The sequence below is a fragment of the Lacerta agilis genome, chromosome 3, assembly GCF_009819535.1.
Source record: "Lacerta agilis isolate rLacAgi1 chromosome 3, rLacAgi1.pri, whole genome shotgun sequence".
NCBI classification, from domain to species: domain Eukaryota; kingdom Metazoa; phylum Chordata; class Lepidosauria; order Squamata; family Lacertidae; genus Lacerta; species Lacerta agilis.
Window position 1 is genome coordinate 103,537,949 of NC_046314.1, and position 17,275 is coordinate 103,555,223.

General features: G+C 41.1%; 2 protein-coding genes across 3 annotated transcripts in view; one reads left to right on the forward strand and one right to left on the reverse strand.

Annotated features, from left to right (window-relative positions):
* Positions 1–7,424, forward strand: part of NINL (ninein like) — a 44,201-nt gene extending 36,777 nt beyond the window's left edge. For both annotated transcript variants that reach the window (XM_033145041.1, XM_033145042.1), the window contains 6 exons: positions 599–668; positions 1,458–1,742; positions 2,772–2,885; positions 3,798–4,010; positions 5,056–5,169; positions 6,679–7,424. In XM_033145041.1, coding sequence (XP_033000932.1) covers positions 599–668; positions 1,458–1,742; positions 2,772–2,885; positions 3,798–4,010; positions 5,056–5,169; positions 6,679–6,864 — 982 coding nt within the window. In that variant the 3' untranslated portion in view covers positions 6,865–7,424. The remainder of the gene's footprint in view (positions 1–598; positions 669–1,457; positions 1,743–2,771; positions 2,886–3,797; positions 4,011–5,055; positions 5,170–6,678) is intronic.
* A 1,659-nt stretch (positions 7,425–9,083) lies between these two features.
* Positions 9,084–15,312, reverse strand: GINS1 (GINS complex subunit 1). Its single transcript, XM_033145043.1, has 7 exons — positions 15,189–15,312; positions 13,962–14,026; positions 12,144–12,239; positions 11,589–11,679; positions 10,579–10,695; positions 10,067–10,141; positions 9,084–9,243 (listed from the first exon to the last, which is right to left on the reverse strand). The coding sequence occupies exons 1-7, from the start codon at positions 15,261–15,263 to the stop codon at positions 9,175–9,177; spliced, it is 588 nt and encodes a 195-aa protein (XP_033000934.1). The 5' UTR covers positions 15,264–15,312; the 3' UTR covers positions 9,084–9,174.
* Between the last annotated feature and the right edge of the window lie 1,963 nt (positions 15,313–17,275).

The window sequence follows — 17,275 nt, forward strand, 5'->3', positions numbered from 1 at the left end:
GCTGTTTAGGGCTTTAAAGGTCAGCACCAACACTTTGAATTGTGCTCGGAAAATACATCTTCCCAAGAGGCAACTCGTTGAATAAAAGGATTGTGTAATTTTAAACAGAAATATTGGCGAGAGGGTCTAGCCGCACACAGCGAGCCCTCAGAATGTGGCTGCATCAGTGCAATGGAGTGTGTGCTCCAGTGTACCTGATGGGATGCTCAGTTATAGCGTTGTATGAATACACATACAAGAATTGCCAGTCTGGTCCTTAGGTCTGCCACCTTAAATCTGTACATAGACATGGTGGGAGGACTAAAAATAAGAGGGCTAGATCCAGCTGCCATGAAAAGCAGCTTTGCTTTTAGCAGACCTACTATTAATATTCTTCTTCTTTTTTTAACATTTTCAAGATGCTTGAGAATTGAGGACCAACATTTTCTGAAGCTGCGTTTCCCCTTTTTCTTTGCAAGCCACTTGCACTGATTTTGCAAACAATAGTGAAACATTAGCTGTGACTTGTGGCAGCATGTTTCCTGCTCCTGCTTCAGAATCTATGCAAAATATGTTTAAATGGTTGTACAATTTAAATTGTTTTCCCTCCTTTCTTCAGAAAACATATTGACGAATTGATGGTGGAAAAAGAGAAGGCGATGCATGGAATAGAAGAATTAAATCAACTGGTAAATTATATATAGAGAGAGAAGAGCACAATTAGATATGCCTTTACATGATCTACTAGCAGGTGAAGGGTGGGGGAATCTCTTCCTAAAACCCTGGAAAGCTGCTACCAGTCATAAAAAACACAACCTTATACCAAGTCAGACCATTAGTCTATGTAGCTCAGTATTGTCTACACTGACTGGCAGCTGGCTCTTCAGGGTTTCAGGCAGAGGACAGGGTTTCAACCCCATCTGGAGACGCAAGAGATTGAATTTCTGTATCCTCTTTCCAATGTTTAAATGCTTTACAGTCATTCTAACTTCATCCACGCAAGCTTAGGCTGATGGGACACCAGTTTTGCCCAAGGTTTATCTTATCGGCTTTGGCTGAAAGTTGGATTTCCAAGTGCCAAAACCATACACTGCCCCGCCTTGCAAAGAGTTAAATGCTGATTCATTAGGAGTTGAGTTCTTTTGCAACCTTTTGAATCTAGTACATGTGGTCAGTCATGGGTTGCTCTGGCAGTGCCCCCTTTTGCTCTGCCTGCCGTAGCTCCGGTAATTCAACCATCAAACAAACCCGCCCTTTCATCCCAAGAAAAGGCATTTCTTAACTTCCGCCACCCTTGTTAAGAAATGTACACTAGTGTGATACTGCTCCAAAAAACGGGGAGAAGACCCCTGCACCTGTTATTTGTGGGCAAGCAGTATGAGACAGCCCCTGATGCAGTACTCAAGATTAGATGTTAAGATGTTTCCCCCTGGGTGGGATGAATGCCGCAGCTCTGAATGTCTGAAATGCCTCTTTAGAATAAGCACTACGAGGTGGAAATCTTCCAGTTAAACGCCAGGATAGATCAGCTGAGCCATGAACTCTCTGAACTGAGCAGTGATAACAGTGTCAGCCGGAATACCGTCAGTTTACTGAATCGGAGGCTTGTCGAGCTGGAGAGCCAAAGGGACCACGAAGCTGCGGTTGCCAGGCAATTTCAAGAGGCCTCTGCTGAGTTGACAAAGGAGCATCTTCAGGAGCGGTTGGCATGGCAGGGAGAGAAGGCCCTGCTGGAGCAGCAGCTGAAGGCCTGGAGGGAAAAGGTAAGGCTGATCGGAACGGGGAGGAAGGGGCACAAACAGGCTGCCATGTCCCACTGCACAAACCCACCTACAATGTTGAGCCAGCCATGCAATATTCTGGTGGAAATTTCTAAGGCCTAACACATGGACCATGGATACAGGGATGCACTGCTTTTTACTACATCGATGGAAAGCTTGGGTTGCTGTGGTCGTCATTGAGTTGCTTTGTTTAGGCAAAAGAGATAGTTTAAAATATGTTGCCTTCTGGGAGAAGGCGGGTGAAAATTCTGCAGCGCCTTGCATTTACTTCATTCCTCTACTAGAACTAAAACTAAAGTTTGTATTTTGTATTCCTTGTATAAACTGCTTAGAGAGGCTTTATTTACAATCAAGCAGTATGCATATTGTTATATAAAATAAAAAAATAGAAGTGCTGAATGGGGGAAGAGTAGTACTTTCAAAAGGAGCCTTAACAATGAAAATTATTCCATTCTACTTTTTGCTGCGCACTTGGTTTAAATAATAAACTATCTGAGCACGCTTATGATCTCTCGGCTGTGTACTGCTAGTCCATGGCTAGTGGCAGTTATTTTCTGGGAGTAATAAAGGGAGAAATGGGCTGTCCACATACAGCTGCAAAGAGCAAGTCTGTGAATATTGGAGTGTAATTGGGTTGCCAGGTGAATTTATTAATGCAATGGAATTTAGAAGGAGCGTCATTCTAGGCATATCTGAGGAAGACTACAATGGTCACACATACGGTTTGGGTTTGCAGGGATAAATACAAAATCAAGCGTCCCTAACCTTTTCGGGCCCAAGGACATACCTGGGAATCTAACAAATTGTCAGAGGTACCTTGGAATACCCCTTTCACAGAGGGGAAAAACTAGGGATGCTCAAAAACTCTTCCAAAGCCCCTATATTCCCTGAAACACACACACACACAAGCAGGCGTGCACCAAGAGGATTTGTGCCTTGAGTATGCTGTGTACTGAAAGACCCCACATTGTTGCTGGCCTCATCCTTTCCTGCCATTCTCTCCTTGAACAGGCCAGCCAGTCTCAGGAGCTGGAGGCTGAACTGGAACGCTCGACACAGGAGTGTCAGATGCTACGGCTAACAAAAGCACAGCTGAGAGAAGAGGTGGAAGAATGCCAGGATCGGGTACGCTGGTGCAGCTGAATACGGCCTGCTTTTGGCTCACTGGGAGCATCACTGGCTGTTACAAATTAGGGCCTCGGCACGGCTGAAACAGCAGTGAAGTGCATGCCCCTGGTTGGACAGAGGAGCAGGACTCAAGCGCCTTTACACCTGGTCAAAGAAATGTGTCCAAACATTAAACCTAAGAGAAAATCTAGTCCCAGTGTCACAGATTTGAGGGGAGGGTAGCATTCTTGTAGCGGGATAGCAGTGTTGCTGTTTTGCAACATTAAAGAAAAACAGAGCTAGATGAATTCTTTGGCACTGGTTGTGCACGTCTTACTCTGCAAAACCAACAAGGACCAGGGCTGTTTCTACTGGAGTTCGCCTGTTTTGCCTATGTTTGGATATGCATTGCAAAAAATAAATAAATACTGGCTTCTAGATTCTCCAAGAGAATTAGTGGATTAGTACCACTACTTTGTTTTGAATTGATCTGAGGAGAAATAACCTTTAAATGGACTGTGGGGTATTTCAGTTCTCTGTGTGCTACTGGGGCCCAGCCATCAACTATTAAGTAGGGAGGGGAAAGGACTTTGTTGTGCAAAATGCAGATTTTAAGCTCCTTAAGTTCTTTCTGCCTTTTGCACAGCCAGGACAGATGAAAGGTGTTGGAAAGGTATTTGCTTTTTTGTAAAAAGAAAAAAGAAAAAAGAAAAAAAAGCCAGAGTATGAATAAAATGGAGAACAAAGTTTTAGATTTAAATATTATGCATGCATCTATGAGAAATAGCTTTGTGGTGGGGTTTGTCCCTACCCACTATTAGATTGCGGCCCCCGAGTTTCCCCCAATGCTCAGTCCAAGAAAGGTGCTCTGTTCCTGGTCTACAGCATTTCAACGTTTAATGATGTTTTAAATTTTCTCTTGCATTGCAGCTACTAGAAGCCAATACAAGCTTGAGCATGGCCAGGTTTCGGCATTCACAGGAGCTGGAAGAGTTAAAGGGCCAGGCAGGGAATTCCGTACCCAAGGCCTGCCTTGCAGAGCTAGAAAAGAGACTGGCAGAAGAACAGAATGTGGTTAGGCAGCTGCAAGGAGACCTGAACTCCCAGGCGAAGCAGATGAGGTGGCAGGTGGCCACATATCAGGTAGGGAAGAATGGTGCTCGAGTTGTGTCTCATAAAAAAAATAAAGCCTCCCTAGGTGAAAACGCAGTATGTGTACATGTGTTTTTTTTTACACAGCCTCTTCCTACCTGAAACAGGCACTTTCAAACAGTGACTCTCGCCTAGTCTTTATTTTTGTTATGTAATTATTTCAACTATTTATACACCGTTTAATGCCATAGTCTCTAGGCATTGTATAATAAAGTTACAAAAACCATCCAACAGAGACATCAGATTAAAATTAACGGTGAGAATCCAGGGTTTTTTTGGGGGGGGGACCCTTACTTAATATGCCTGTTAAATAAAGAGGTACAATAGATTCAGCACCTGAAGCAAAATTCTGTGACTTGTATAAATTATACAAGCCTCCTTTTGCTATTGGTGCAGGAGCACCAGATGCAGTTAAGTATCTGAGGCAACACTGCATGTAAAATACTGTGCTGGGAAAGTTATATCCTAGTGAAAAGTGGACTCTTAACTCTGAATAAAATACCTGTATTATGTAAAGGCTTGGCTGCAGACAGCACAGAGAGCACTGATACACATCTAGGATATTTTGTGGATTGTTTTGAGAATGAGCTCTATTCTGCCTTGGTCAGACCACACCTGAAGTACTATGTCCAGTTCTGGATGCCATGGTATAAGATTATGGACAATCTAGAACATGTACAGAAGAGGGCAATCAAGATGATAATAAGTGGTCTGGAACCAAGCCTTGTGAGGAATAGTTGAAGGAGTTGGGCATGTTTAGCCTGGATAGGAGACTGAGAGGAGATAACAGTAGCCATCTTCAAATATCTAAAGGAAATATCACATGGTAGAATGAGCGAGCTTGTTTTCCCCTGCTCTGGAGGGCAGGACCTGAACCAGTGAATTTTAAGTTCTAAGAAAAGAGATTCTGAGATAATAAATCGTCATTTCAGAAGCAGCATTGGGACTTGTTTGAAGTGAATTGACTTCCCAAGGGTAGTTATTTCCCATAACTGTTGTAATATCAAGGCTATGACTTTGTCCCTTTATTTTGCAGGAAGAGCATGAGAACTTGCATAGATTAATGGAGGAAAAAGTGGTAGAACTGGAGATGAATTTGAAGAACGTACAAACAATGCTTCAGGAAAAGGTGGCTGAACTCAAGGAGCAGGTCAGTGGAATGGGGATTAGGTGGTCTATGGGCCCATGATCTGTTTACTTTTATTAAATGTAAAAATATATAATTTGTCTGGAAAAGGACATAAGCTGGCCAAAAATAGCAGGGCGCCACCAAGATGTTTCCCGAATTACGGTAGGTCAGTGTATTTGGCACTGAATGCTTTTCATATACAGTGGTACCTCTGGTTAAGTACTTAATTCGTTCCGGAGGTCCGTTCTTAACCTGAAACTGTTCTTAACCTGAAGCACCACTTTAGCTAATGAGACCTCCCGCTGCTGCTGCGCCACCAGAGCACGATTTCTGTTCTTATCCTGAAGCAAAGTTCTTAACCTGAAGCGTTATTTCTGGGTTAGGGGAGTTTGTAACCTGAAGCGTATGTAACCCGAGGTACCACTGCATATTGTATTTGAGTGACGCTGTTTCATAGTTGCTACTGCTTCTGGTCGTCTCCAGTCATTTTTAAGTGTCCTGCACACTGTGTGAACTGCAAGCTGCTTGGTTTGCAGGCAACACGTAAAAGCCCCATGTGGCAAATTCCAGGATTCTCCACTCTTGGTATAAGCTGTGGCTCCATCAGTCACTCGTTTGGTAGGACACAATACCATTCTTAGAACACATCTTCAAGCTAGCACTGGATCTGTGGCTGTTCTAAACTTTTCCAGTTTGGATTTATAGCGAAGCTGTTATTCTGGACAGTTTGTACATTGACTAATTATTCCACAGTCAAAACACAAAGGGAATGGGAAATGTGCTGACATACCGGTAAATTGTTATTTTTTTAACAGAGGGAAGATGGATGAAAAGGGATTATTCTAAACTAGTCATATTGCTACTTCCAAATAGATTACTATTATGGATCAATGTTTGATTATTATTATTAATTTATTTCATAAAATTTATATTTTGCTTAATTAGATAGAAAAAGAACACTCTCAAAGTGGTTTACAGAAAACAGTAAAATCAAGAAAAAAATCACCATACCTAAGTGTACAAAAGTTAAAGCACCAAAACATTAAAATTACCTCAACTTTCTAAGCATCTGGGTATTCTTGTCTAAACAAGAATGTTTTAAGAACCATCATTTTAATTAAAGAAGTGATTGTCCCTGTTTGCACTGGTTCATATTTTCTGTTTAAGAGGGGCTACATTCTGGGAATGAGGAAGAATGGTGGTTTTGATATAAAAACAATTTGTTCAAAGCAGGGGCAGCTAACCTGTGGCCCTCCTCTCCATGCTTTTGAACTACAACTCCCATAACTCATGGCCACGCTGGCTGGGACTGATGGGAGTTGTAGTCAAATATCACAGAGCATCATAGGTTAGCCTGCTTTAAACCTGTTGCTAAAACTTAAAACCAGTGGACCATAGCACTTGCTTAGTTTTTTGGTTAATATTCATGATTGAACTGTCTGTTTTCTAGTAAGAGCAAGCAGCATGTTTTTGAGTGTTGTATCATCACCAAACACTGATTAACGGTGTGATATTCATTTTATTTTCCAGTTTGAAAAAAATGCCAAGTCTAATCTATTACTGAAAGACCTGTATGTGGAAAATGCACAGCTGATGAAAACTCTGCAGGTTACAGAACAGAGGCAGAAGAGCACCGACAACAGAAATTTAATACTGGAAGAGAAAATTTCATCCTTGAACAAATTAGTTAGAGAAATAACTCTGGCATCTCAATGAAATCTGCTTCTCAGTTGTTGGCATTAAAGCAAAAATGACAATCTGTGGTAGAAGCAATACTCCATGCAGTTGTCCACTTCACTGTATACATTTCTGATCTTGGCCAAATGAGTATTATTTACTTCTCATGAGACTAAAAAAGGACATGATATTCAAAGGATCCCTCATCTCTTTCATGTGAGGAAACCATCACAGAAAGCAGCATAACCAGCATGAGAAACATACTCAGGGATAAGTTTGAAGAGGGCGATGCAGCTCTACTAGTCAGTAGCAATAAACTACCCTGTCTCATTTTTTTTGCAATGGGGAAGCTAAAGCTTTTAGTGCCTTCTGATCATTTTCACATAAGTCTCTTTGGCTCTCATTCTGTCTCAGGACTGAATATTTATTGTGATTGCAATATTCATACCTCCCCGTGCCTCAACCCCCTTTTGTCTGTACACTGGCTTGTATTGTGTATATATATGTACAGTTTTCTACAAGTATAATATGTACCCCTTTAAATCAGTGTATATCAGATGCAAACAGAAAAAAAAACTGCTGTATGTTCCTTTTTGGTAAAATCTGACATGACTTTTTTAATTAAATAATATTTATACTGCTTGTGCAGTCACTGGATTTTGTCTATGCAAATGGCTGGGGTAGATATGTCAGGAGATAGCGGCAAACATAGGTAAAGCTGGAACCCAACTAAATGAGAGGAATGACATGGCTAAGAGCCTGTCCTAGAATAACTAAGGAAAATGTGGCAGAAAATAAAGTACCTTCATATTTAGCAGATTAAATCTCTAAACTAGAGTAAGAGAGCAATCATTTTCGTGGATGGTTTTGTTTATGGACAGACACCATGTATCACAGATTTGTAGAGTTGGAAGGAACCACAGGGGTAATCTATTCCAGTCCCCTGCAATGAAATCTTTTGCCCAGGAGGACAGACAAAGTCTGTGGCTCCCTGTAGTCTCTCCCAACCAGTGGTCCTGTGACCAAGCGTGTTATGCACAAGCTTACTCTTGAGTTTGATAGAAACGAGTGACTCATTACAAACAACCTCAATACAGGTGAAATGTGACAACTTCTGGAAGTTTTTTTTTTGTGGCATATGAAATTGGAGATAAAAATATTTCCTGATATTTGATCAATAATTTTAATAAATTACAATCTGGTAATTAAGGCAAAATGATGTAAGATTACACCTAACCAACTCTTGTACTGCAATTTATTCAGCACTATGCAGACCTCTTCTGGAGTACTTTTGTACAGTTCTGGGCACTGCACAACCTGGAATGGGTACAGTGGATAAGGCAATACAGAATGCCAGTAGTATGGAAAGCAAGTCCTATGAGGGAAGACTGAAGGAATTGGGTATGTTTAACTAGAGAAGAGAAAGGATGAAGGCCGACATACAGAAGATTTCTTCTCTGCTGCTCCAGCGGACAGGACTAGAGCTAACAGGCTTAAAGGTCCAAAAAGCAAACATTTTTATTGAACATCTTACAAGAAGCAGCTTGACAATGGAGCCATTTATTTATAATAGACACAGAATTGAGGTGGGTGGTGGCTAGAGAGGGTGCAAATCACCTCCTTCCCAGTCATCAGATAGATGTTTTGATGAGTGGAGAGGGGGTGATAAGTCTACCTACCCAGCCAATTTGCACAAATCAGTTGTAGAAAGTGGGCATCTGTGTGTATGTGGAATGGTCACTCCCACTGCTGGCCTACAGCCACCTGAATGCTGGTCAAGGCCTCAGGCCAAATAAAACTTAGCCCACCTCTGTTCCAAGAGTTGGAAGGAGCCTTGTAGTTCATCTACTTCAAGGCCCTGCTCAATGAGAACTATAGTATAAAAGCTTAGAGAAAACACAAGTGTTCACAGTAATTAACCTGCAACTTAAAGAGTGATACAGGTTAAGTTAAGTTATTACATCGTTTCAGAGGTCTTTTAACAATGCACACACTTAATAGTACAAATGTTGTGGCTTTCTTCTAAGCATGACATTTACAGTAAGACGATGTCTGAGCCATACAAAAATGGCAGCGAATAAAAAGATGGTACTTAAAAATGTGTCCAGAAGTGAAGGCAACACTTGAAGCTATGAACTTAAAAGAAATTCCACCTGTTTTGGGATAGCAATATTTTGAAATTGTTGATCATATCTTCTTCTTTGTCCTCTTCACTAAGTATCCAGTTCCCACAACAGTTAAGTGTCTCTGCATTTTTTTTCAAAAACAGAAGACACTGTGGCATGTTTTTATACTTACCCCATTTAAAATCTGCTAAAATGTTTATAGGTACTTAAATCAGTCTTCAAGTTAAGAAAGGACGTGTTCCAAAATTCCTTGCCTGATTAACTGCTCGCATTTCCAGCGTGGCAAAAAATGCTATGGGGAAGCAAACAGTTTTCAAAGCCGAGGCAAACATTTGCAATCTCTCACCATCCCCTTTATAAACCTAAAGCTGATCTTATTTATGGTGTAGTTAAGGTAGTAACTCCTGATTTTACCTGTACTGCGTGTTTTCAAATGAAGTCCAATAGAATAACCCCTGCTATTTTAGCCATAGCTACTGTAAATCCCATGTTCTGTGCACTGCTGTTATTAACACTGCTTAGAAATATGAATGATTAAGCAGTAGATAAATGTCTTAAATAAACCAACATAATGAAATGCTTTTGAATCTTTCCAGATAGAAAGTGCTAAAATGGCTCCAGGGTTTTCTTTCATGAAAATGAATAGAATGGCATGAAAGCTGACAATGGGAAGCATAATGAGAGTGTGGAGGAACCATAGCACACACTTTGCATACAGAAGGTTCCAGACAGGCCCAGCAGCACAAACAGGCAGCTGCTAATGGCCCAGCACCATCTCCTTGCTCCTTCCTTCCCCACCATGCCACTGGTTTCTTCATCAGCACTGCTGCATCCTCCTCCCAATTTTCTTGCTGTGTGTGAGATTTCCCTCACCTGTCAGCCAGTGGACTTTTATAGGGCAGAGGGGCAGGATGATGTAAACCTGGAGCTGGATCTGGTTCAATCTCTGGGATCTCCAGTTAAAATACTAGGCTAACTCTACCTGACCCAGTATAGGGCAACTTCCTGTATCTTAAACTGTGCCAGAAGCAGAGGAGAACCACTTCCATCTAGCTCCTTAAACAACAGGGACCCAAATTGAGTTCTTGCTCTGTTTGCTGTCTCATCATAAATACCTGGCTGTTCTTCTTCAACAGAATTGTTGTGCCATCATCAATCTCAAATTCTCCATAATCTTTCAAACACCGAACCTGTAAAAAGAAATAACCATCAAATTTAAAGTACTGTCAGAGAAGTCTGTGTTAAGGAAAACTAGCTATATGTAGACAAAATGATTCATACTTCCTATATATGAACACATCAGTAAGTTTAATTTAGCTTTTTATTACCATTAAACAATAGTTATTGTCTGTGATAATAAACTGCAACAATTCTGTGAAAAGGTCTGATAACACCAAGGTTGCAGGTTCAAACACTATATGGGACTGCTGCATATTCCTGCATTGCATGGGGTTGGACTAGATGATCTCTAGGGTCCCTTCCAACTTTACAATTCTATGATTCCACTGCTTGCCACAAACTGCTTCCAGTTTGAAACAAGGAACTGACTTCTTAGTACCTACATATGACTACACTGCCAATGACATCCAAATACAATAAGCCTTCCATAGTTCTAAATTTCACTTACTTCAATGTACAAACTTTTGGGGGGTTGAATGTCCTGTGTGAGGTCCAGCCCTTCTCCTCCTCCTAAAGATCTCATATAGGTAGCCAAAGACTTTTTATACTGGTTGAACCACAACACCTGGAATTATATAAGAGAGTTGGCTTAATTAATCCTGAAATACTATTTTCAAACCGTCAAGCAAGAAATTAGCTAAAGATTTGAAACAAAAGACAAGGGGATATGGGGGAAGTAATGTGCGAGTTCTGGAACTGCTTACTTCAATCTTGTACCCTCTATAGGGCAAATTGTTGAAAAACAAAAATGACTACATTTCATGATGGCTCATTAGAATGCCATGAGGAAGAAAACCAGGATTTCTACTGGATTCATTAAAGCATATATTTATTTAGTTTGATGGTGAAAATAACCACAGTCGTACTTTGGAAGTCGAATGGAATCTGTTCGACTTCCAAAACATTGGAAACCAAAGTGAGGCTTCTGATTGGCTGCAGGAAGCTCCTGCACCCAACTGGAAGTTGTGGAAGCCCCATCAGACATTTGGTTTCCAAAAATAGTTTGCAAACTGGAACACTCACTTCTGGGTTTGCAGTGTTCGGGAGCCAAAACATTCGAGAACTAAGCTGTTCAAAAACCAAGGTACGACTGTACTCCTTTTTTCTCAATGAGCAACAGAAGAGTTATGAATTTGCAAGTAAGCAGTACACAGTTAATATCTGACTGGGAATGGGCTCTCCAAGCTCTCAGGCAGATCATTCCCAGCCTTGCTATCAGATTAGTCTATTTGGCAAAGTTGGGGGCTGAACCTGGCATTTTCTGCATGTAAAGCATGCGTTCTGCCACTGTGCTACAGCTTACATTAAATGGCAACAAGTGTCTATTTAAGTGTGCCTACATGGCTAAGTTACTCAACATTTATGAATAATATACTCTATACTATACTCTGTACACTTTCCTTTATTTCGAGTGCAATCATTGTCCTTTCAACCTATACATATAACAAATTGGCTTACTTCATCAGTTGACATGTGAAATCGGACAGCGTTTGGCAGCACGCTACCATATTCCCACCTAAGCGCCCGGATGCGAAGTAAGCGGTCATACCTAAGAAAACAAACATGGTAGCATAACAAAAGTATTCATAATCAGAAATTGACATCATTTCATCCCTTAATGAATAATGAAGTGTTCTTAATCAGAATTTTATCTTAATCCGATAACTAACTCCTTAACTAATTATGAAAAAATGAAGATTTTTGCTCTGGTCAATGTATGGAGAATCGCAAGTCCCTGATTTGGGATTATAGTGCCGGTTTGCCAGCTCCTGGACTGAGGCTATTCAAACTGCTCCTACAAATCACAGGAGTATCAATCACAGGGGATGATTTGCTAGGTTACATGGATAAGCCCAAACATTCACAACTCCTGTGCAAATCCAGTGACCCTGGGAAATCCCTCTGAAATCTACCAGTTCCAGAAGTGAAGGAATAAAATCTTGGAATTGGAAACAATTTCTCAAATGCTTTTTATCTCATTTCCCTAGTCACAGAGGACTGCAAGAAACTTACAGGTATGCAACAATACATCGGCGATTTCTCAGCAGAGAGCAGTGGCGAAACTTGATTGTTGGAATCAGCTCACTGTGTCCTGATTTAGCTTCATTTCTGATAATAGAAGGACAAGCTATATTACATACACTTTGAAAGCAAGAAACATAAAAGTACACATTGTGGTTAGGGGGACCATTTTAATTAGTGTGTATACCTAACCCATCATCCAATGACTGCATTACTAGTTCTTTTACTGTGTGCACGCTGCTCTTCTCCAAAAAGCAGCTCACAACAAATCAAATGAACATCAATAATTAAAACATACAAATAATAATTATAAATGAGAATGTCAATAAGTAAATGCATTGTAAAAATACTTCAAGGAGTGCCTCTCCCCATATGAACCAACCTGGAACCTGTAATCACCATCTGAGCCCCTTCTTTATGTGCTTCCTCCATGAGAGGTCCAGAGGGTGGAACATGATAATGGCCTTTTCTGCAGTGTCTCCCTGTTTGTGGAATGCTCTGCTCAGGGAGGCTCACATGGCACCATTACATATATCTAGCTGCCAGGTGAAAACATTTCTCTATAACCAGGCCTTTGACTGATTAACATTCTATGGCCTTTTAAATGTGTTTGTGCGAAGGGGCTTATTGGTTTCTTTATATTTTATTGTGTATTTTATGTTCTCATTTTGTGTTTTTATGTTGTGAACTGCTCTGTGATCTTTGGATGGATGGTATACAAACTTAATAAAGTAAAAGTAAGTAAACAAATAATAATCTTTATCCTGCACAGAAATCCCTTCCTTTTCAGTTTCTTTGTGATCTGCAAAATACTGTATTTGGAAAGAGAGAACTTTGTGGTGCAGGGAATGACAGGGTTGGTCTCTTCTAGCTCTAAGCCCCAGTATAAAGTTAAACAAGACTCAACCTAAGTCCTTGGGCACACACAATGGTCCTGGGGAATGGGGCATTTTTATTACTTCACAAAAGGCTTTCAAGAAGCCATGCTGCTTCCTCCAATGTCTGGCAAAGAAAGGATTTGAATGAGTTTTATCTCACCTCAACCTGTGGCTTAGGGAAGGCAGAAGCAGTCAAAATGTGATGTTATAATTCCTGCCTCTCTCTAAAGCGCATTACAAAGTAAGTGAGGAAGATGGATCTCAGTTAATGATACAGGAGGCTGTAGGTATTATCTTTTTATATATTTTATTTTTGTTTAACAATATTCTTATACATTTTCAATTTTTTAACATCTGAGATTACTTAAATCTCCAACTTCCCCCCATCCTCCCCTGGCTTCCAGTTTTTTCTGTTCATTCTATTGCATCTAATTACATTTTTCAAATTCATTTTGTATCCCCCTTTTTAACTTACCCAGTAAGTGGTATTACATTATAAGTGTTATGACAATCCTGCTAGTGTTTTTAGATATCTACAGTGGTCTTTAAGATACTCTATAATTTTTTTTCCACTCTTGACTAATTTTTTTAATCATCTTGGTGTCTGATCTTCATGGTCATTTTCACCATTTCAGCATAGTCCACCACACTATACACTAGATTATGCTGCCACCAAAGTGAGAGACCAATTCCTTTCACTCTTTCACAGCATTTTCTGCATGTGGGTATAGAGAACAGTCACATATGGCTGCCTACTAAACCAAGTCCAAGTTTGTTGACAGCCACAAAGTTATGTGGAAAACTCATGGTAGTTATAAAGTTGTTTTCATAATATTAAAAAGTCTTTTATTTCTCACTTCTGCAACTTATTTTTTAATTCATTTAGCAGAGATTTTTTTGGGTCTGTTTTTCCTGAAAGAACCTTACTTACACATCAGCTTGGTTATGTTCATATAATGCTTTCATCTCTTCAAGTACTTGTCTGATTCCATCCTCCTGCAACATGGAAAGCACCAATTTCATCAATAATTTGAAATTATTACTCTGTCTAATTCAAACAAAAACATGCTTAAATAAAAATGCATTCCTTTCCTCCCATAAAAATTGAGGTAGCTATCAACCACCACCACAGAAATATTCATATGCAACTCAACCTACAGAAGGAGATATGCACACAACACCAGCTGGAATATTTATTTAAAACATTGCAAAATAGGAAACACATGCCAACTCTCCAACTCTCCACTCAAATATGCATATATACTCAGCTGTTATGGTCATACATAGGTTACAGGGCGTTTTCTATAGAAGCTAAAGAAGAGAATATGTGTACGATCAACATAGCTGAGAACACTCTTTCTCTAGGTAAATCAGTGCTGATTTTCAGGCCCAGTAGTCCTTGAGATTTTCAGTCTAACTTTCCTCTCCACATATTTGTAAAGCTTGTGTGGAAATGCTCACTAAGTGAATCCCAGCAAAATCAGCAAGCTTATTCCCAAGTGAACATGCATAGGATTTCAGTCTCATGGTGACTAGCCAACCAGATAATTAATGGGAAGCCTGTAAGCTTCTTTTTTAACAGCTTTCATATTGTATAACGTTATTTTATTAGGCAATCAGGTACTCCCAGATCCACTCACTCATAACATGAGGGGAGACGGCTACCAAGAGTTAAGTCGGCTAACTCTTCCTACTCACCATCAAACCCTCTACCAAGATGGGCTTTATGGCATTAACGCCAATCCAGTTCCCCAACAGCCAACCTCATGAAGGCATAGCCTTGCGAAGCAATCCTAGCCATCCAATCATTCGTTTGCTTCATAAAATTTATACACCGCTTGGTCGTAAAAAAAAAATAAAAAAAAAAAAATCGGGGGGAAATACATTTAAACATACAAGAAGTTAGAATGCTAAAGCAGGGTAAAAGCCACAGCGCCATTCCTGAGTATCAGGGAAACCCAGTCAAATGAGCGGGGTAAAATTAATAAAATTATGATTATTAAGTAGGAATTCAAGGAAGGCTTGGTATCAAGAGGCAGGGAGTTCCGAAGGGCCCCCGTCCGCTTCTCTCACAAAAGTCCCCTCAGGGCGGCTGGGCGAGAGGGCGGCCCTTCGGAGGCGGGGGAAGGAAAGGGAGGCCGCGCCGCCAAAGGCTCACGTTGAAGGAAGGAAGCTGCCCGTCGCTGGCGCGGTGGAGCTCCCGGATGAGCTCGGTCGCTTTCTCGCAGAACATAACCGCGGCCGGACTGCTTGGTTCCCCTCAGACTCGCAACGGCCTTCGCTCGGCGCGCGCGGCAACAAAACCCGCGCCACTGAACTCCTCGGCCAATAGGAAGGCGAGGCAAGGGAGAGAAGCACCGCCTCTTATGGTACGGGAAAGGGGAAGGGACAAACTTAGCTCTCCCTCGCAGCTGTTTCCTATAGCTTGCTGCCGGCGGTTGTTTGGAATTGCAACACACGGAGTTCCGTTCCGTATCGGAACCTAACCGGAGTGTTTGAAATCTCTAGGTTTGCACCGTGGCGACAGATCGTTGGGGATCTGGTTCAGGCAACCGAATGTATGAAACATTTCCTTTGGGGAAATATTGTTTTCCACTTTCTTCCTGCGGCAGCTTTGCAGTGACATTCATTTCATGATTCAGCTGGTTTTGTTTTGTTTTGTAAAAAATATCATATTGTAAGACAGTCTTCTGTGAGATGATGATGATGATTTAACCCACCCTTTTCTTCTTTTTTAAAGTCGGGGGTGGGAACAGATCAGCTTTGACCAGTTTATGAACATGTCACTCCAGAGAGTTTTGACTCCACTGGGTAATGGCCAAAAGCAGGGCTCAGCACAATCACTGGGCCTCAAGATCAGCCTTCAGCACACCATCTCCTTCCCAGACTGAGCTTTTCATGTTGTAGATGGCTGGTGTCGACCATGGATTCCACACGGATCTGGTGCAATGTCTCTGATAACCAGTGTGCCCCAGCACTTACCGGTAGGTGACTCAGGCCAACTTGATGGGTTGCAATGGCTTGTGTCCATGGTGGAGAGGAAGGCAGGAGACTTACAGATAAAAATGAAAACTGCTAAAACATAGAAAAAAATAATTGAAAAAACAAACACTGATAGAAATAAAACTATATACATATATAAAAGCTAGCAAAAGCATACAAATAATTACAAAAAAAAAAACCCAGTCAGTTCCCAAAAGCCTGTTGGTACAAGAACATGAGTTTGGCCAAACTGCAAGAGGCAGTGAAGGATAGGCGTGCCTGGCGTGCTCTGGTCCATGGGGTCATGAAGAGTCGGACACGACTGAACGACTGAACAACAACACAAGAAAGTATTCACCTGCTAACAGAAGGACAACAAGGAGACAGCCAGATACAGATAGATGCAGCCAAACACACTGGGATAGCTCAGACAGCAGAGCATGAGACTCTTAATCTCAAGGTCCTGGGTTTTCTTCAGGAACAAGCAGGGAGTGAAGATATACATTGGAAACAGGGGGAATCAAATCGAACTTTACCCAACTGTTGAAGTGGGAATTAAAAACCATTGCAGCAGGGAAGGGGCCTGCTCTAAATCATGCTGGGTGGGTGCAGAGACCAGAGGGCAGCCTACCTAGGTGTAGGGGGGCATTTCCTCCCTAGGGGTAGGAGGAAACCAGCAGTGCCTCTTATTTGCTGAGAGACTGATGTAGAGGCAACACTGGGGTGGGGCTGCTGAGGTGGTGACAGATCCAGACTCCAAGGAGCATGTTACCCACAGCCACTGCTGCTGCAGCAGCCACGGTGGTAAGCAATGCATCGAGGCTGGATCTGCTGCCGCTGTGGATTCTGCTGCCTGTGGTGGTCACTTCACCTTGCCTCATAGGTGAGCCAGTCCTGCTGAGCGCTGTGCAAAAAGCAAAAAGCCTTGAATGCATATAGCAAAAGAGGAGTGCAGTCGGATGTCAGTTTAAAGAGCATTTAATAACAGGAAAATAAGAATCATGCTGCTGGAATTTTGGAGGCAGCCTAGCTACCACTAGAGGTTTGGAAAATATGACCTCGCATTCAAGTTTTTATAAAGAGCATCTGCCCGCAGCATGTTTTCAGAGTGTAGCCTCTAACATGTAGATAACTTACAATAGGTCTAAAAAACAGAACAGATAATATAATATAATATAATTAATATAATATAATATAATATAATATAATATAATATAATATAATATAATATAATTAATATAATATAATATAATATAATATAAT

Coding starts and splice junctions, on each gene's coding strand:
- GINS1 (XM_033145043.1), bottom strand. CDS start 15,263: ATGTTCTGCGAGAAAGCGACCGAGCTCATCCGGGAGCTCCACCGCGCC. Junction 14,027..15,188: donor GGCAGCTTCCTTCCTTCAAC/GTGAGCCTTTGG, acceptor TCCATGTTGCAG/GAGGATGGAATCAGACAAGT. Junction 10,696..11,588: donor TTCACATGTCAACTGATGAA/GTAAGCCAATTT, acceptor ATATAATTCCAG/GTGTTGTGGTTCAACCAGTA.